The sequence below is a fragment of the Silurus aristotelis genome (assembly GCF_946808225.1).
Source record: "Silurus aristotelis genome assembly, chromosome: 3".
In the NCBI taxonomy this organism is placed as follows: Eukaryota; Metazoa; Chordata; class Actinopteri; order Siluriformes; family Siluridae; genus Silurus; species Silurus aristotelis.
In genome coordinates, this window is record NC_139576.1 from 19,239,440 (window position 1) to 19,255,878 (window position 16,439).

At 35.7% G+C, this 16,439-nt stretch overlaps 1 protein-coding gene across 3 annotated transcripts in view; it reads left to right on the forward strand.

Moving 5' to 3' along the window:
- The window catches only part of itgb5 (integrin, beta 5), a 31,726-nt gene that overhangs the window by 3,819 nt on the left and 11,468 nt on the right, over positions 1-16,439 (forward strand). For all 3 annotated transcript variants that reach the window (XM_083535995.1, XM_083535994.1, XM_083535996.1), the window contains 6 exons: positions 398-566; positions 1,137-1,298; positions 2,571-2,666; positions 2,751-2,840; positions 3,866-4,000; positions 8,236-8,665. In XM_083535995.1, the coding sequence (XP_083392121.1) occupies positions 398-566; positions 1,137-1,298; positions 2,571-2,666; positions 2,751-2,840; positions 3,866-4,000; positions 8,236-8,665 (1,082 nt within the window). The remainder of the gene's footprint in view (positions 1-397; positions 567-1,136; positions 1,299-2,570; positions 2,667-2,750; positions 2,841-3,865; positions 4,001-8,235; positions 8,666-16,439) is intronic.

Below are 16,439 nucleotides of genomic sequence, written 5' to 3' on the forward strand. Positions count from 1 at the left end.
TGTTAGCTAGCAATTTAATGTTAAAACCGCTGTGCTGTATAAGTACAAGCAGAGTAAAGTCTCATTCTTGTTCTCACTCATTTAGTTTCAATTCCCTCTAGGAATTTCAATATACTTCTTGAAAAAATTGAACTTTTTATATAGATAAATATAATGATGCAATTAGAACAAAAAATATATTTTTCTCCTGTAATCACTAAAATTCTAAAATATTAGGTAAAGAAAAAATGTATATAACATACATTTTCTTTAGAAATCAAACTTAAGTACAGTAACTAAGTATTTTTGCTTTGTTTCTTTACATATCTGCCATACAGTATACAAATTTGTGTGAAATGTTAAAAATAAATCAATATAATAAAAATATTAAGATCTGATATCCTGATACTAATTACAGATACAAGCCTTTCCCAAGCTGTGTCCCATCCTTTGGGTTCCGTAATCACTTATCTCTGACTGACAAAGTGGACCGTTTTAATGAGGAGGTGCAGAAGCAGGTGGTGTCACGGAACAGGGATGCGCCTGAAGGTGGATTTGATGCTATTCTCCAGACGGCTGTTTGCAAGGTCAGTTATGGGTCATGGCTGAAGTTTTGTCCTGCTGCCTACTTAGATTGTTTATACACTGATAGCCCAGTGCTAAAACTCAGTAGAGATCATTTATTTTATTTTGGCAAACATTGAATTGTTTGGTCTGTGTGGGAGAGGCACTCTCGTATCTCTTTTTGATAATGGTTTGCTCTGAACAGTTAATTATTTCTCTCCTTGGAAAAATGACCAGGTTTGTGCAGCTCTATGAAGTATAACTAGACTTCTGCCTTTTGTTTGGCATGCTTTTTTTCCATCATTTGGCCAAAAATAATTTTATTTGTCTCTTTCTTTTTTTATTATTATTATTTTGAACTGGTCATAGTGGCATGGATAAATAGAGGGTTGTTCTTATTATATTTATGGAAGTTGGAAGTATTGGAAAAAAAAAATGTTGTGCTTATCTAGCCATTTTAAAAGTTTTATAATGCTTTGCTGTGTTTAACTCTTTCTTACAATTCTTTAGATTTTTCTCATCACACTTGATAATTAGCTGAAAGTAAAAGCTCAAAATAGGGCTTAACACAAGTTTCTCCCCATTTCTGCTAGGAGCAAATTGGTTGGAGGAAAGAGGCCTATCACCTGCTGGTCTTTGCTACAGATGATGTACCACATCTGGCTTTGGATGGCAAACTGGCTGGTTTAGTTCAGCCTCATGATGGACAGTGCCACCTGAATGATAAAAACGAGTACAGTGCTTCAACAAAGATGGTAGGCGAAGCCTCCTTTTAAAATTCTAAACTGATTACTTAAGTCTGGTGAATCAAATGCCAGTAAAACATCTGTGAATTGCATTCTTTTTTTTTAATGGGCACATATGAACACCACTTTTTGAATTAAACTTTTCGCTTTTGCTGACTTGATTTCCAGTTCAGATCTTAATTCTTTTGTTAGACGTGGAATTAATGTCCCATTTCTTCCATGTTAGCTGGACATACTTGAGGGAAATTTTATCAAACGATTTTCTTTTCAGAAGTGAGACCTAAGGTATGCTAGGGAATAGTGAAGAGAAAATTCATAAACCTAATGTAAAATTAGGTTTATTCAAACTATTTACAGTAAAGACACCCTGAATTAACCATGCCATGCATCTAAAAGAATGTGGTATGATTTATGGATTGACAAATTAGCAGCCCAGGGTACCGTAAACAAGCAGGTTTCATGCTTGGGTTGGCTGTCTGGCTGGATTGATTGATTAGTTGATTGATTGATTTTGTAGTCAGCCAGCAAACAAGTAGGTTCAAAACCACAAAGAGAATTGAAAGTAGACTTTAAATAATTTTAAAACATGTTTAAAGTTGATGTACTTCACAGTGGTGCATTTTGATGCTATAACTTTAATGCTTGCGAATGTACGTCCATCAAAAACGGTGACGTACGTAAATTTCAAGCATTATAGTTATAGCATTATGACTGGTAGTAGAATGATTTGTTTTGTAGGTGGATTAATTTGTGTTTACAGAAGATTGTAGAGGTATAGTAAAAAGCTGACTATGTAGATGAACAAAGCCAAAACATTCACATACGGCTTTTTGTTGGCAGTGTAAACACAAAGTGATGTATTTACTGGATTACTTTAGTCAACACTATGTTATGTACTGCAATACTATTTCTTTAGCCTAGTTTCTTTTCAATGCACTCTAAAACAGCACATCAGAGCCTTTACTAACTAATTCTAACTAACAATTACAAGAACAAGGGTGAAAAAACACATTCGTTGCTGTTTTAGAGTGCATAGATTTAGATTTTTGTCAATTACAGCACCTTCGAATCACAGTCACATTTACCATTTAAAAAAAATATAACATCATTTTAGCTAATTTGAAAGGGTGTGGGTGAAAGGGCATGTAAATAAAGCAAGAGACCTGAAAGAGTAGTCATTTCCTTTTACAGAGTGTTGAACAAGAAGAGTAATGTGCTCATAGTGACGGGATAAATGTATTTAGCATGCTCACATATGGTTTTCTATGTTTTCCTCTTCAGGACTACCCTTCATTAGCTCTCCTTGGGGAAAAGCTTGCTGAAAACAACATTTTTCTGATTTTTGCTGTGACCAAAAGGCATTATGTTCTTTATAAGGTATTGTAAGTTAATCAGCTCATAATACCTGGTAATGCATATTTTATTTAGCTTTTTTTAATGACCATTTTTTTTTTCTTCTAGAATTTCACTGCATTAATCCCAGGAACAACAGTGGAGATTCTTGACCAAAGCTCAAAAAACATAATCCAGCTAATTGTTAATGCCTATAATGTAAGTTTACATTATTTGTTAAAAATTTTTTTTTTTTTACAGGTTTTGCCAATTTATGAATATACATTTTTATAGACTATTTTAACATATGAGAAATCAAAACAAAAATCTATAGTGTTTGCTCTTTCATGAGCAAGCCAGAAGCTAAAAAGGAAATGAAAACCTCCCAATTGTTTGCGTCATACATTGTTGATTCATTTTTAGATTGATTTAATAAAATTGTTTGGTTATGTTCTGCATGCCTCTTACATCATGAAAAAACCCCAGCTCAAACATTAATAATTTTAACAGGAAATAAACTTTTTAACAAGGTCTGGTGTGATCTGGCCTTTGCGTGTGCGTGCGCGTGCGTGCGTGCGTGCGTGCGTGTGTGTGTTTTTAAAGAATAGTACAGAGTAGATAGACTTTAGACACACCAGATGTTTGCGCTCCATTTTTGGCAAGTTTCTAAAACCAGGGTTTCCAGGGTTATTGTTAGAAAGACAGTAGGATGTTAATGCCCTGTGTTTTGTGGAATGTGCTGGACAAGACTGTTTGGGACCAATTATTTGATGTTTACAAAAAGGAGAGGAAAAAGGACACTTTATTGACTGACTAGATGAGTAAATTTTTCACAACTTGGTGTCCTGTTTACTTAACTTTTCACTTAATACTGTACTTTAAGATAGCAGGCGGTCATGTGTTGATGGCCTAAAACTAGGCAACTGTCATGTAAAATGATTGCTTATGCATAGAAACATTCTTATACATAATCATCCATTTTCTGCATTAGATACAATATTGAGGTTAAAAGAAAACACTATTTGAACCACAATTTAATAACCAAAAGGCTTTCAGACTATGTTTAGAAGTACACCACCATAGAGAAGAATAAACAAACTAAATAGCAATGGATAAACTTGTTTAAAATGTGAATAGCATAATGTGAGGCCATGTTATTATAATTTATTATTTGTTAGTTTGTCTGGTTGCATCAAGAATTTTTCTTTGTGGAACCAAATATTTTTCTCCTTCTCTGTGTGTAGAACATTCGCTCTAAGGTGGAGCTAAGTGTGTGGGATCATCCGGAGGACCTCAGCCTGGCTTTCACTGCCACATGTCAAGATGGCAAGCCTCTATCAGGCCTGAGCAAGTGTGCTGATTTAAAGATTGGAGACACGGTGAGATCGATGTTGCTCATGATTTTATATGTTTAAAATTTCTTTTTAGTTTAACTTTGACTGAGGGAAGAGTTAAGTGTCAGATGAGCGCAGTGACATTCATTTTACCATGAACTTGTGATCTTAATTTAGACTTTGGCAGGATTATCACAGTAAGCAGTTACAGAGGCCACCATTTTGAAACCTCAAAGTTGAGTTTAAAGGGCACGATTTTTTTATTTTTTTTGCTATATCTTGGAAACAACAAGGTTATATATGCTTCTCTGTCTGAATTGAACAGTGTGATTTGAGAGAATTTTAAGTTTGCAGGTTTGTAAAGTATTTGATTACTTTTTCTTTTTTTTTAATTTTATTTGAAAGTTATGTCAAATATGCAAGTGTTTATACTTATTGTGAGGTCAGAGCCTGTACCAAAAAATGTGGAAACTAACCTTGTTGTGGTTTTCTGCAAATCTAGATTCATGAAAATGTTTTGTCACTTTAACTCACTGCAACTTTACTGTGTGCTGTTTTGTGCCAGCACTAGCTGTTCTTTTCCTTCAGACTAATAACATGAATGACCCTGATCAGTCTGCTTGAGATTGTTTTAGCCAACATTTGTTCTTCAGATTTGGTATTTCATTTATTTGGAATGAGACCAATGTTTAAACATTAGTACAGTAGTAAAATCCCATGCAATTTCTGCAGTTATTTTAAAGATAAAGTAGATAAAGTGCAAGTTTTCAACGGTGTAAAATTTTAATAATAGTAATGCATTTACATGAACTGGCTCAATATGGCTTAGACAAATTGAATGTTTTTGACTTCCTTATGACTACAAATATATAAAAACTATTCTGTACTACAGATATGTCATACTGTTAGTTGGTTCATGCTACTATACACAAGTTGGCCTTCAAGTAATCATCGCTCAAGTTCTTCTGTGTCCTCCTCTCCTGTTTCTTCAATGGAATTGAATGTAGGCTGAGACAAAAAAAAAAAAGGATGAATAGTCTGAGTGAATGGTAAAGCCTAGCCAGTGGAATAAGCCTGCCTCTGTCTGCTTTTATCATGGAGAAACCATGAAAAAACATGGCAGTTTGTCCTCTAAAGCAGGACACAGCACAGCCCTGAGCCCATGTGTCATTTGCAGGCCTCTAGAAGCCTCTGTGAGAAGCCTGACGCTGCATCTCAATAGCCTCACACAATAGTGTAAGGTCCTCTCTGAGCAGAGAAGAGCCTTAGTAACAAGCTCTTGCAAGCATTCTAAAGCTAATCTTGAATTCTTTTCACCACAGTAGGATTCAAGTCTGAGTTTACTAAAAGCCCCATACATAACAGATTGAACTAATCCTATAAAGAAATGGTAAGATGTCACATTATTTTAATTCCAGATGTCTTTTGCATGTTATTTATAGGTCCAATTATATTTTTTGAAATTATAAATATTTCCTTAATTACCTTAACTGTAAATAAAACCTTATTTGTTACTGAACTAATTTAATGGAAGCACATTAATATGCAGAATCACATTTCAAAACTAGAGAAAAACCTTCCCAGTAGAGTGGAAGCTATTACAATTACAAAGGGGGACAAAATCGGAAACAGGATGTTCAAAAAGCTTATATGGGAACCAAAGTGTGAATGATTGGAAAGTTCAAGAAAAAACACAAGAATTAAATGAATGTATATGACAGTTTATATTATATGTTGGCTCTAATTGTTTATAAAAACTAGGAAAATGAAAATTCTTGGCCAAAACCGAAAAAGAGGAAAGCAAGGCCGAAAACCGAAACGCCCGAAAGAAATTATGCCAATTATTATTACCATTGCATTTATGGCTATGACTGTGTACTAACCTTACTAAAATCAAGGCATTTCAATTGCATAAATTAATATAAAAGTTTCAAAGAATAAATAAATTACAAATTATGAAAATATTTATTTATAGCACATTGCAACAATGCACAGGATAAAATAAATTAAATTTCAAACTGAAATGTTTAACCTAAATGCACTCATGTGTACATTAAATAATAATGTACAGGCCCTCTGGCCTGCTGAAAGGTTGTAAAATTAAATATGTTCTTTCATAAAAACAAAGTGCATTCAGAACAAGTGCAACTGCTTAAAGATACAACAATATCACTGGGAAACTTTCTGCCTTTTCAAAAAACGTCCGCCACAGACGGAGTGCCCGTGCTCGGAGGGGTTTTGCTTTTCTGTGCCCCGTTCCTCTCATATTCAGCATAGCGATTGGGATGTTTGGATTTCAGGTGATAAATTAAACCCGACATGGAGAAAGTCTTTGCAGACGCACCCCCTCTTGAAATTTCGGCATTACATGTTTTGCAAATCGCTATCCGTGGGTCTTTCTTAGATATACTGAAATACGTCCACACCGCAGACATGTTGTTTTAGACAAGCACGTGCAGGCCGCGGTTTCTGTTTGCGTCATCACAACAAACTGTTTCGGCCATGTTGTTTCTGTGATCAAAGTCTTTCTTTCTCAAATGCACTTTTGGGCCATTTTCGGCCGGAAATTTTCGGTGGCCGAATATTCGGTGCATCTCTAATAATGTTATCTTTTACTATGATCATATGATAATCCTATTATTTATTTAAATCTATGACTATAAAAACTTTGAAATCACCTGCTTTTATTGTTTTAGGCTTTAGGGTCAGGATCACTTGAATATACATTGCAATCGTTATTTTTTTTTTTCCTCAAATGAAACATGCATACTCTGAAGAAACAGTAAAGATAGGAACTGAAATTTCAGCCATCATGGGGCTAATTCTATCGTCTCTCTACCCATTCTCGGCCTACCCAGCCCACTTCCTCTATCTATCCATACACTGTACACGTTTTTTCTATTCTCCCTGTCTCATAGACGCTAGCATTTTATCCGGCCTGCACCCTCGTGATTCATATGTCCTGCTAATTAGCACCGCTCTGATTTTGATCAAGTTTCATGTGACTCTCATTATCTTGCCTCTTCAGTTATCATTTGGATTATTTGTTTATCTTTGTTATCTAAGGATAAATATCCAGATTCATAGCAGAGGTTTGGTATTTCTGTGGTAGAGCTGAGAATTGTAACATTATTTTATTAAAGTCACAATGCTCTTTAGTGGTCTGCCCGGTAACATGTAATTGGGTCAACGTTTTACTTGTTAAATTGAATTAAGTAATTAAACAATGTTGCTGGTACTTCTTCTAGCCAGCCTATAATATCATGATGTATGTCATGAAATGTGAAAATGTATTGGAAAATTAAGAGTATAATTATAAAAGTCTCTTCATTGATCACTTTTATTGTAATGCATAAAATCTTCCATGTACTAAAGGAAATTGAAGATATTATACTGTATTGTATTGTTCACTTCTTGGTATCACTGACAAGCTTCGCCACGCATTATTCCTTTAGACATCTCATTTATGAGAGCACCAAAAGCTTAGCTTATGTTGAGTCTGTCTTCTCTGTCAATTCCTAGCTAGTAAAGACCAGACACACTTTGTAGTTTTAAAGGTGTTTCATTCTCTAATCCTCCCTGCTGGGCTTCAAAGCCACTTTAATAACTCGTTTATACGTGTGGTATTTTTTTTTTTTTTTTTTTGGCAGTCATGTAAGGGTTGTTTAAGCATCTTATCTTCTTGTAGACCACTATTGAAGTATTGCTTTAAAAAGTATGTTTGTGTAAATCTCCTAGTGTGTACCAATCGTCGTTCTGGACTAAAATACATAGTCAAGAGGAAAGCCATCAATAATTTAATCATTTGATAAATCGGCTGAATGCCTGTATATGAATCATGTCTGAACAAGCTTGTCTAGTATCAGCTGTTTCCCATGTCAGAGCTTCCTTTCTTAATCAGACCAATCAAAAGGGTTGGCTTCCTGTCATCTGCTGTAATTATGTGTGATTTATTCCGAACTACTTTATTCATATATTCCATAGTCATTGAGCTGGCCCTGATTCCTTCCTGTGAGGAAAGATTAAGATCATGCATGAAAAAGGCAGACGCCTTCACTTTCAAGTTACATAACCATTAAGCCAATGTATTTTTATTTTTTTATTGTTATAATTTGTTTAGTGATTCCTTCTGATGCCTTCTGGCATAAATATTTTATGTTTAGATTAAAATAATTATTTAATTATATGCTTTCTTAATTTACTGAATCATTATTTGATGTTCTTTAAAAAGATTTACAGATACCAACTTACAATTGAAAAGAAACTATTTTCTGCTTTAGGTTTCTTTCAACATAAGTGTGGCTGCCCATAGCTGTCCTCCTCCAGGCACCCAGAAGAGTTTCACAATTAAGCCTGTGGGCTTTAAAGATAGTCTGGAAGTCTCTGTGGATTATCAGTGTGATTGTAACTGCACACGCTTTGCTCAGGCCCACAGCAAACACTGCAGCAATGCTGGCACTTACACATGTGGCACATGTCAGTGTGAACCAGGCTACCATGGCACCAACTGTGAGTGCGAGGAGGAAGATGTAGGCAGTCTGAACCTCTCAGCTTGCCGTGAAGCTAAAGGAAAACAGGTCTGCAGTGGGCGTGGGGAATGCAGCTGTAACTACTGCCGGTGTTACGAGTCCGAGTTTGGCAAAATCTATGGCATGTACTGCGAGTGTGATGACTTTTCCTGTGCTCGCCACAAGGGCATACTTTGTTCAGGTGAGTGATGTGAAAGCTACTGAATATCTGCTCTGAACTACTGTAACAGGTGTAAAATGCTGTTGTCTGCTGGTGTCTGGTAATTCCTTGGTATGTGTTCATTATAAAGCATTAAGAGCAATGAACCAGCAATAATGTGTGTCTTATCTTAACCTGATCTTACCTGAACTAACGTTGTACCTTGGCATGCAGACAGAGTACAGGGCTGGAGAAAAAATTTGTTTTAATAAATATTATTAAGAAATAATTAGTAGCCAGTCCAAAGCCAAATAAAAAAAAATTTAACACATCACAAGCAACACAAGGTGATTTTAGAACAATCTGGAATGTATTGAAGAAGAGTGAGGTTTCATAGTGAAAGCTCTTTAAAGTATCATGTGGGCCTTTTTAGTTGTATAAGAATCTGCTTAGATCCACATTTTCTTTTGATAAAGACCAAGGTGTCTAAAAATGCCTTTTGTCAACAATCTCAAATTTCAAAAACACATGATACTAAGACAAATGTAATTCTTTGGGGCTTTATAATTGCCTTAGCATTTGTATGACACTGTGCTGTCAGTTTTAATAAAGTATGGCAGAATGGCAAAAAAAGTGAGGCATGTTCAGCCACAATATTTAGCATCATTACTTGTTTAACTGAACACTGTTTTATTTTTGTTCCATCAAACCAAGGATTATTTTTGCGTCCCTGAATGAAACATCTTCCTGCTTCTATTATAAGCACGTTAAACCGGTTTCTCTGCATGTCAGCTTTCCACTTCTTTATCCAAAATACTGCAGTGTGAATTAAAGTTAGATGCCTAATACCAGCTGAACTAAGAGCATGCAAGATGTTTTTAAAGCCTAGTAAATATGGTAGATGCTAGATGCTGCCTGTTGGATTCCTAAATTGCCAAACTTAAGCCCTTTGTAGCCTCCCACACAACATAATGCCCACCATGCATCAGTAGACTCTTTGTTAACAGGCTGAATTCTGTTTATCTGTGTGCACAATTGCTGCTCTATAACCTATAAAGCTCTGTGTTTTCCATTAGCCAGAAACTGCCAGCTTGGTCAACAAAATGCTTATTTGTTAGGGAGGAGGCTACAACAGGTCTGTACAAGGCTTGATGAGTGAAGAAGCGTTAATTAAATGGTAGCAGGCCAGCTACTCCTTTCCTGCTGCCTCACCCATGGCCAAGCTCTTAATCACTCTTTCCCACCTTAATGCGATGGGGAGTTTATTGTCAGGAATGCTATAAACTCCTTGATAATTTTAAGAAAGTTAGTGTTGATGTGAATGTGCTCCATGGATTCTTGTTAAACTCCTTATTGGTGTACTCTGTGGCTTTTCGGTTTAGGGCTGCTCAGATGAGCCTTGCTTAATGGTGTATAAGAAAGAAAGTAGTCTGAGATGAAATCCCTTTCTTTAGAGCGCTCATATAAGCGCTCTAAAGGCCCTTTAAGGCCCTTTAAAACAGTCGGAACACACATGGTGCACAGTGCAGCTGTGGTGAGAAACACTCTCAACTGAAACTAATAACCAGAACTGAAAACTACACTACTGTTACTACTAATAAACTACTAACCCAAAACATTATGATCCTCAGAAGTCAGAATTTTCAGCGATTCCTCTCTGTGGCAGCTACATTTTTCTAGCAAATATGTGACAGCTTATCTGCATTTTAATAATTTATTTGACATTTGCACTCCTACTAAATCATAAATAAAAATAAGTAATATTTTGTAAAAAGGTTACATATAAGGAGTATTTGCTGCCCTTTAGCATCCTATTAGGTTGAAAACAGCAACAACTTAAATGAGAAACAAGCAATTATTAACAGCAGGTTAAATAATAAATTGTCATTAAATGGAATCTTTTCATTTGATTTGCATTAGGTCAGAGAGTGCACTAGCCAGAGTTTGCAAACTGCATCTGTAGCAAACCACACTAACTCAAATATATTTGTGTGGATTTAATAGCTGTTTTTTTTTTTTTTTTTGTCTCACAATGGCTGACTAGGGAGAGGTTTGCAAATTGGTTTAGTTGTATCTTTGCTTAAAAGAACATTGGCAAGATGAACCTTTCAAGAAAAAGCTGGACATCATGAGGAAAGTTCAGACAAAACAGTTAAAAACAGTTTTTAAGCTTTCCTGTAATATCTGCATAAAAACACACAATTTGCCTTCATTTTGAATCCCCAGAAAAAAACATAATGCACAGGAAAAATGCATGGAAAACCCAGTGTCATTTTATGAGGTTAATGTTGCTGCTTGTGCTAGAGATGAGGTATGTGGTGCTGCTGAGGCTGCAGTGAAAGAAGACTTGTCTTGTTTTACAGTCAGGTCCATAAATATTGGGACATCAACACAATTCTAACATTTTTGGCTCTATACACCACCACAATGGATTTGAAATGAAACGAACTGCAGACTGTCAGCTTTAATTTGAGGGCATTTACATCCAAATCAGGTGAACGGTGTAGGAATTACAACAGTTTGCATATGTGCCTCCCACTTGTTAAGGGACCAAAAGTAATGGGCCAATTGGCTTCTGAGCTGTTCCATGGCCAGGTGTGTGTTATTCCCTCATTATATCAATTATAATGAGCAGATAAAAGGTACTCAAATTAAAGCTGACAGTCTGCAGTTAAAGCACAACTTGTTCGTTTCATTTCAAATCCATTGTGGTGGTGTATAGAGCCAAAAATGTTAGAATTGTGTTGATGTCCCAATATTTATGGACCTGACTGTATATTTGATGCAATTCTTTTGTGTATCTTTTTATTGCAATATTTTATTTTGCTTTTCATAAATTGTAAAATGCTTCACCAATGCATAACTGAAGTTTACCTGGCAGCTAAAAAAAAATCCCACTGTTATGCACCAATATGTTAAGCAACCAGTGGCTTCAAATGGGTGCAACAGGAGAAGATTTTTGACCGAACACCGATAGGATTTTGCTGTGTGCCATCTAAGGCCAACCAAAGAAATATGCACTAAAACCATAGAAGCTCTTAAGTCACTTTTTTTTTCCCCTCAAGTAATTTTTCTGTAGTGAAAGGGGGGGGTTTGGGCATCTCAGTATTCAGTAGTTATTATTGCATATTAAACTCTATACAGGAGACAGTGTTTTTAACCTAGTGTGGTGTTAACAAGAATTGCATTGAAATTTGAATATATTTTGTACTAGGGCTGCAAATAACCATTGTTTTGATAATTGATTATTATTTTATTTTTATATTTTTATCAGATTTTTTAAAACTAGACTTTTTTTTTAAATGCTTTGCTTTATTATAATTATTAAAATTATTATTATTATTATTATTATTATGTTTGCTTATTAAGCAACCAGTTTACACAATAGCACTTCATTAAACTACATTTTCGCATGATGAGGATTATACAGTTTTTGCTTACTGTGCCGATGTTTCTCTTTAATCCATGACACCAGTATGTTTTCTTTTCATGTGCTTGTGCATCACTGTGGTACTTCAATGCAACACAAGCTCCACTTTGCATACCTTGCAGGTTGCATTGCTCTTTGTTGCGTTTAATATAAAAGAGCTCCCATGTCTTGGATGACTTGGAAAGCACACTTTTTCTTGCTGCCGGTTGACCTGTACTCTGTGTACACTGCTTTGCTATCTTGCCGTCACCCTAACCCTATCCTGAACAGCCCAACTAACTGATAACAGCATTCGTTGACAACAAGTTTTATTACTGATTATCAATTTTATCGATTAGTTGTTGTAGCACTTATTTCAACCCCTTTATATTGCTTCAAAAATCTGTTGTAAGAGTAAAAATACTGTGTAGTGTATTTTCATGCAGTTTTTGAAGTTTGCTCATGGAGTTTGATTGTAAATGGGTTTTTTTTTTTAGATGTGTGTTTGCTTAGTTTAGGTTTTACACACTGTATTCCCCACCCTGCCATTGCTCCTGTCAGAGCTGCACCTTTATCAAAAACAAAGGCCCTACTGTGTACTTTGTGTACTCTACTGTGGTATTCCTGTTCTCTTTCTTTAAATGAATACAGACAGATGAATAGCATTTATCCAGTCAATGGTGAATGAATGTTGCAGATTTTTTCAGTATTGCCATGTTTAGGTTTCAAAGGCATGACCAGGTCCTCACCAAGACTTCCATTTTACTTTGTACTGTATGAGGGACTTTGCTCGGGGGAAAGTGCACGGACACATTTTTTTTTCGGCCACTGTTGTAAAAGAATGGTACTTCTCTTCAGATTAGTAGCAGTAGTGTGCCCCATAAAAAAAAAAAAAAACAACAACAACAAGGCCACAGCTGATTGTACTAATGAGGCTGTGCTGGCAGATACTCAGTGGTATGTATAGAACTGAATAAAATAGAACTTCTAGTTCTTAAAACGTCTTAGATTTAAAACATGATGTACATTCATCAATGTGTTTGTCAGGGGACAGTGAAGGTCATACCATAAGCTTCAGGTTGCATTTCGTAAAGCAGTTCGTGTTCGATTTTGAGGTGTAGTTTATTTAGTATAATTATCCTGTTAAAGAAACTTTTTTTTTTTTTTTTTTTTTTTTTTTTTTTGGCTTCAGTTATATTTGCTTCCAGACTTTGCTGAGATTGACCAGAATATTTACCGGAGCACAAAACAAATACAAATGCAAATAGTGGCTCTGCTTTACACCACTTCTTCAAAGCTATTTGGCAACGAAGCTAGGAGTTTAGATTATTGTGGCTCTTATTTAATATTGAAGTGTGTTATACTGCATTTTTGTTCATTGGCTTGGACTTGCATACAAACTTTGGCCTGTATTGTTTTTATCTAACACATCTGTGCTAGTTGAACTTAATTGCAACAAGTATTGTGTGTTTCTGCAGTTTACTGGACTGTGCATGTTGCAACTGCACATAAATTTCATGATGGTGTCAGGTTTTGTCTCGCAGCCATGTCTGTCTGTCTGTCTGTCTGTCTGTCTCTCTGTTGTGTTCTTAGACGGTTTAAATTGTACACTTGGGTGTGTATGCATGTTTTGGCATGTCACTGTGCAGTAATTCTGCAAAAAAACACATTTTCCTGCGGCCTTTTGAAACTTTAAACACACTGTCAAACATCTGTGACTGATTTGCAGTGTAATGCTACAAGCATTCTGTGATTCAGGCCTTTAAAAAAGTCTAAAAGACTATTCTTTAAACTTTTTTTATAATTTGGTATACATTAAGTGATTTGATGTTACTGGGGGGGCACCAGTTTGTTTGGGCACCAGTTTGCCACATGTCCAGCTTGAGTTTCCATTTTAAAATGAACTGTGGTGGTTACAAAACCAAGAATAGGGGGTTCTATTATTTCTTTTATTAACCCAGTGTGTACGTTCATCTGTTCGGATTTTGTTTGGTTTACTTGTAAAGAGATTCCTTCTTTGTGTGAACACACAAGAAGCATGCTGTATTTGGCTTGAAACCAATAAGCTTTATTTGTCTGTTTCATTCTTGCATGTAGATCACAGACGTTTTTTGTTTTTTTTTCATATTTAATCGTTTAAATTGAAAACAAGAAGAAGAAAGTTGACATAAAAATACTTCTTCATATACCCCATATTTTTTAAACATTGGTTCAAAGCTCTTTTGCTTGATGTTCAAAACAGAACAGCTGTATGAACGCAACACTGAGACCTTTGGAGGAGCTTTAGACATCTGCATTAGTCTGCTACTGGGAAAATTTAAAATGCCCGCTGCTTTTGTTTTGTTTGTTTTCTATTCACAAGGCTTTATATCATTATTTACCCAATGGCAATAACACTTCCTCTTGTTGCAAGGATATACATTTTTTTTTTATACCACAGCAGTTCACAAACAATGACATTTTTTAATTAAATAAAAATCAGTTTGAACACTTTCATATTGCAGAAAATCAGTTGACCATGAAATGCACAAACACCTAGAACTCCTTTCATAGATATTAAGTATATATTCCCAGAAAGCTTCTGGACATATTTGCTTATTGTGAAATACCAGCAGGTTTTGTTTGAGTGACCATTTACAGTACCGTGTTCTAAACTACATCCAGCCAATCTGTCAGTGTTTCTGTTACAGAGAACTAATCAACACCTTCTGTCCAATCAGATTTCAGAAGCACTTTAGACTGCTTAATCATGCTCAAATAAGATGAACTGATGAACTGTCGCTCATGAGTTCCTAATTTTTCCAAATGCTCACAGCACTAGAAAGTTATTTTTAGGCCACGCTAATTTGCAGAGCTGCTCTGGCTAACACGTGGAGCAAGAATTCTTTTAGTATTACAAGCCTGAGGTTTTGTTTTTGTTGCTGCAGCTAGGCAAGTAATATAACCACTGTTAATATAACAAGTTAATATAACTGCTCCATAGATGCATTTAGAAGATATATTAAACATAAAATATTGCAGTTCCTTTATGCAAAGGTCTTATTGATGTTATTAGTCTGGATTTTTTTCTAGTTGTATAACTCGCCAGAAATAAAGCATAAAGCTGAGGGCAGGACCGAAAACTTAATGACGGTTTCCATTTTCCATGTCACTGCTCAAAGTTGCAATAATAAACAAAGCTTCCCAAACAAGCATACACACATTTTGTCCTCTCAACATACTACAAAACAAGCAGTCAGCATTCTGTGAAAAAAACATGTTGACAATACTCCTGTCACACAGTTGTTTAAAGTGGGTTGACCCATTTGAACATACTGTATACATAAGGCTTCCCAAATGTTGTCTTTTCTTTGCTAAACTTCTTAAAAAAAAAACAAAAAAAAAAACTTTTAACAGGAATAACATCACACAAAAATCTCATTACAGAAGTTTTTACACGAAGAAAAATGTCAGAAGTCTCTCTCTTTCTCTCTCTCTCTCTTTCATTCATATATACACTGGCGATCAAAATTAAAAAACAATTTATAAACAATTGAACAATTCTAAAATAATGTCATCTTCACTGCTCAACAGTTGAAGGGGTTTTTGTTCTGTCTATACCATGCTACCAGAACACCTTTTCCACAAAATAACTAAGGCATTTAAAAAAAAAAACATTATTTTGCAGAAAACACACTTGTCAAAATTAGAGAACACTTTCAGATACCTCACAGTTATTGGTCTTAATCTGGTACCTGGTGCTAAATCTGTCAACCCCTATTTAACTGGCAGCCTAACTTCCAGTTTCACTGACTCTGCAAGATGGTGGGCCGTTCTAAAGTGACTGAAAGCCTCTGGCAGCAGGTTGTCCAGATGAAGGCCAAAGGGATGAGCCTATCAGCCATAGCAAGACAAGTTGGTCGTTCCGAATCTGTGATTTCAAGAATATTGACTCTTTACAACATCACAAACTCATTCAAGTCCATTAAGAATGCTGGTCATCAATGGAAGACAAATAAAAAAGAGGACAGGATACTGCGGAGGATCTCAATGGGCAATCGTTTCCACACTGCAGCTGGAATTGCTCACCAGTTCAGCGCTGAACAGGGTAAAGAGCATTTGGACTGAAAGCCCACTCTGCAGTGACCAAACCTCTTATTAGCAAAAAGAATCAAAAGGCTAGACTAAGCATGTTGTGTGGACAGAGGAGAACTGGTCCAAAGTTCCCTTCAGTGATGAAATGATCATCATCACTGTACCCCGCAACATTTGTATATCTGCTTCAAATGGACATTTGGTGCAACCCAGATGAGGATGGGTTCCCTCTTGAGTCTGGTTCCTCTCAAGGTTTCTTCCTTATGCCATCTTGGGGAATTTTTCTTTGCCACAGTTGCTCATCAGGGACAAACTTACTTACAAATAACATAT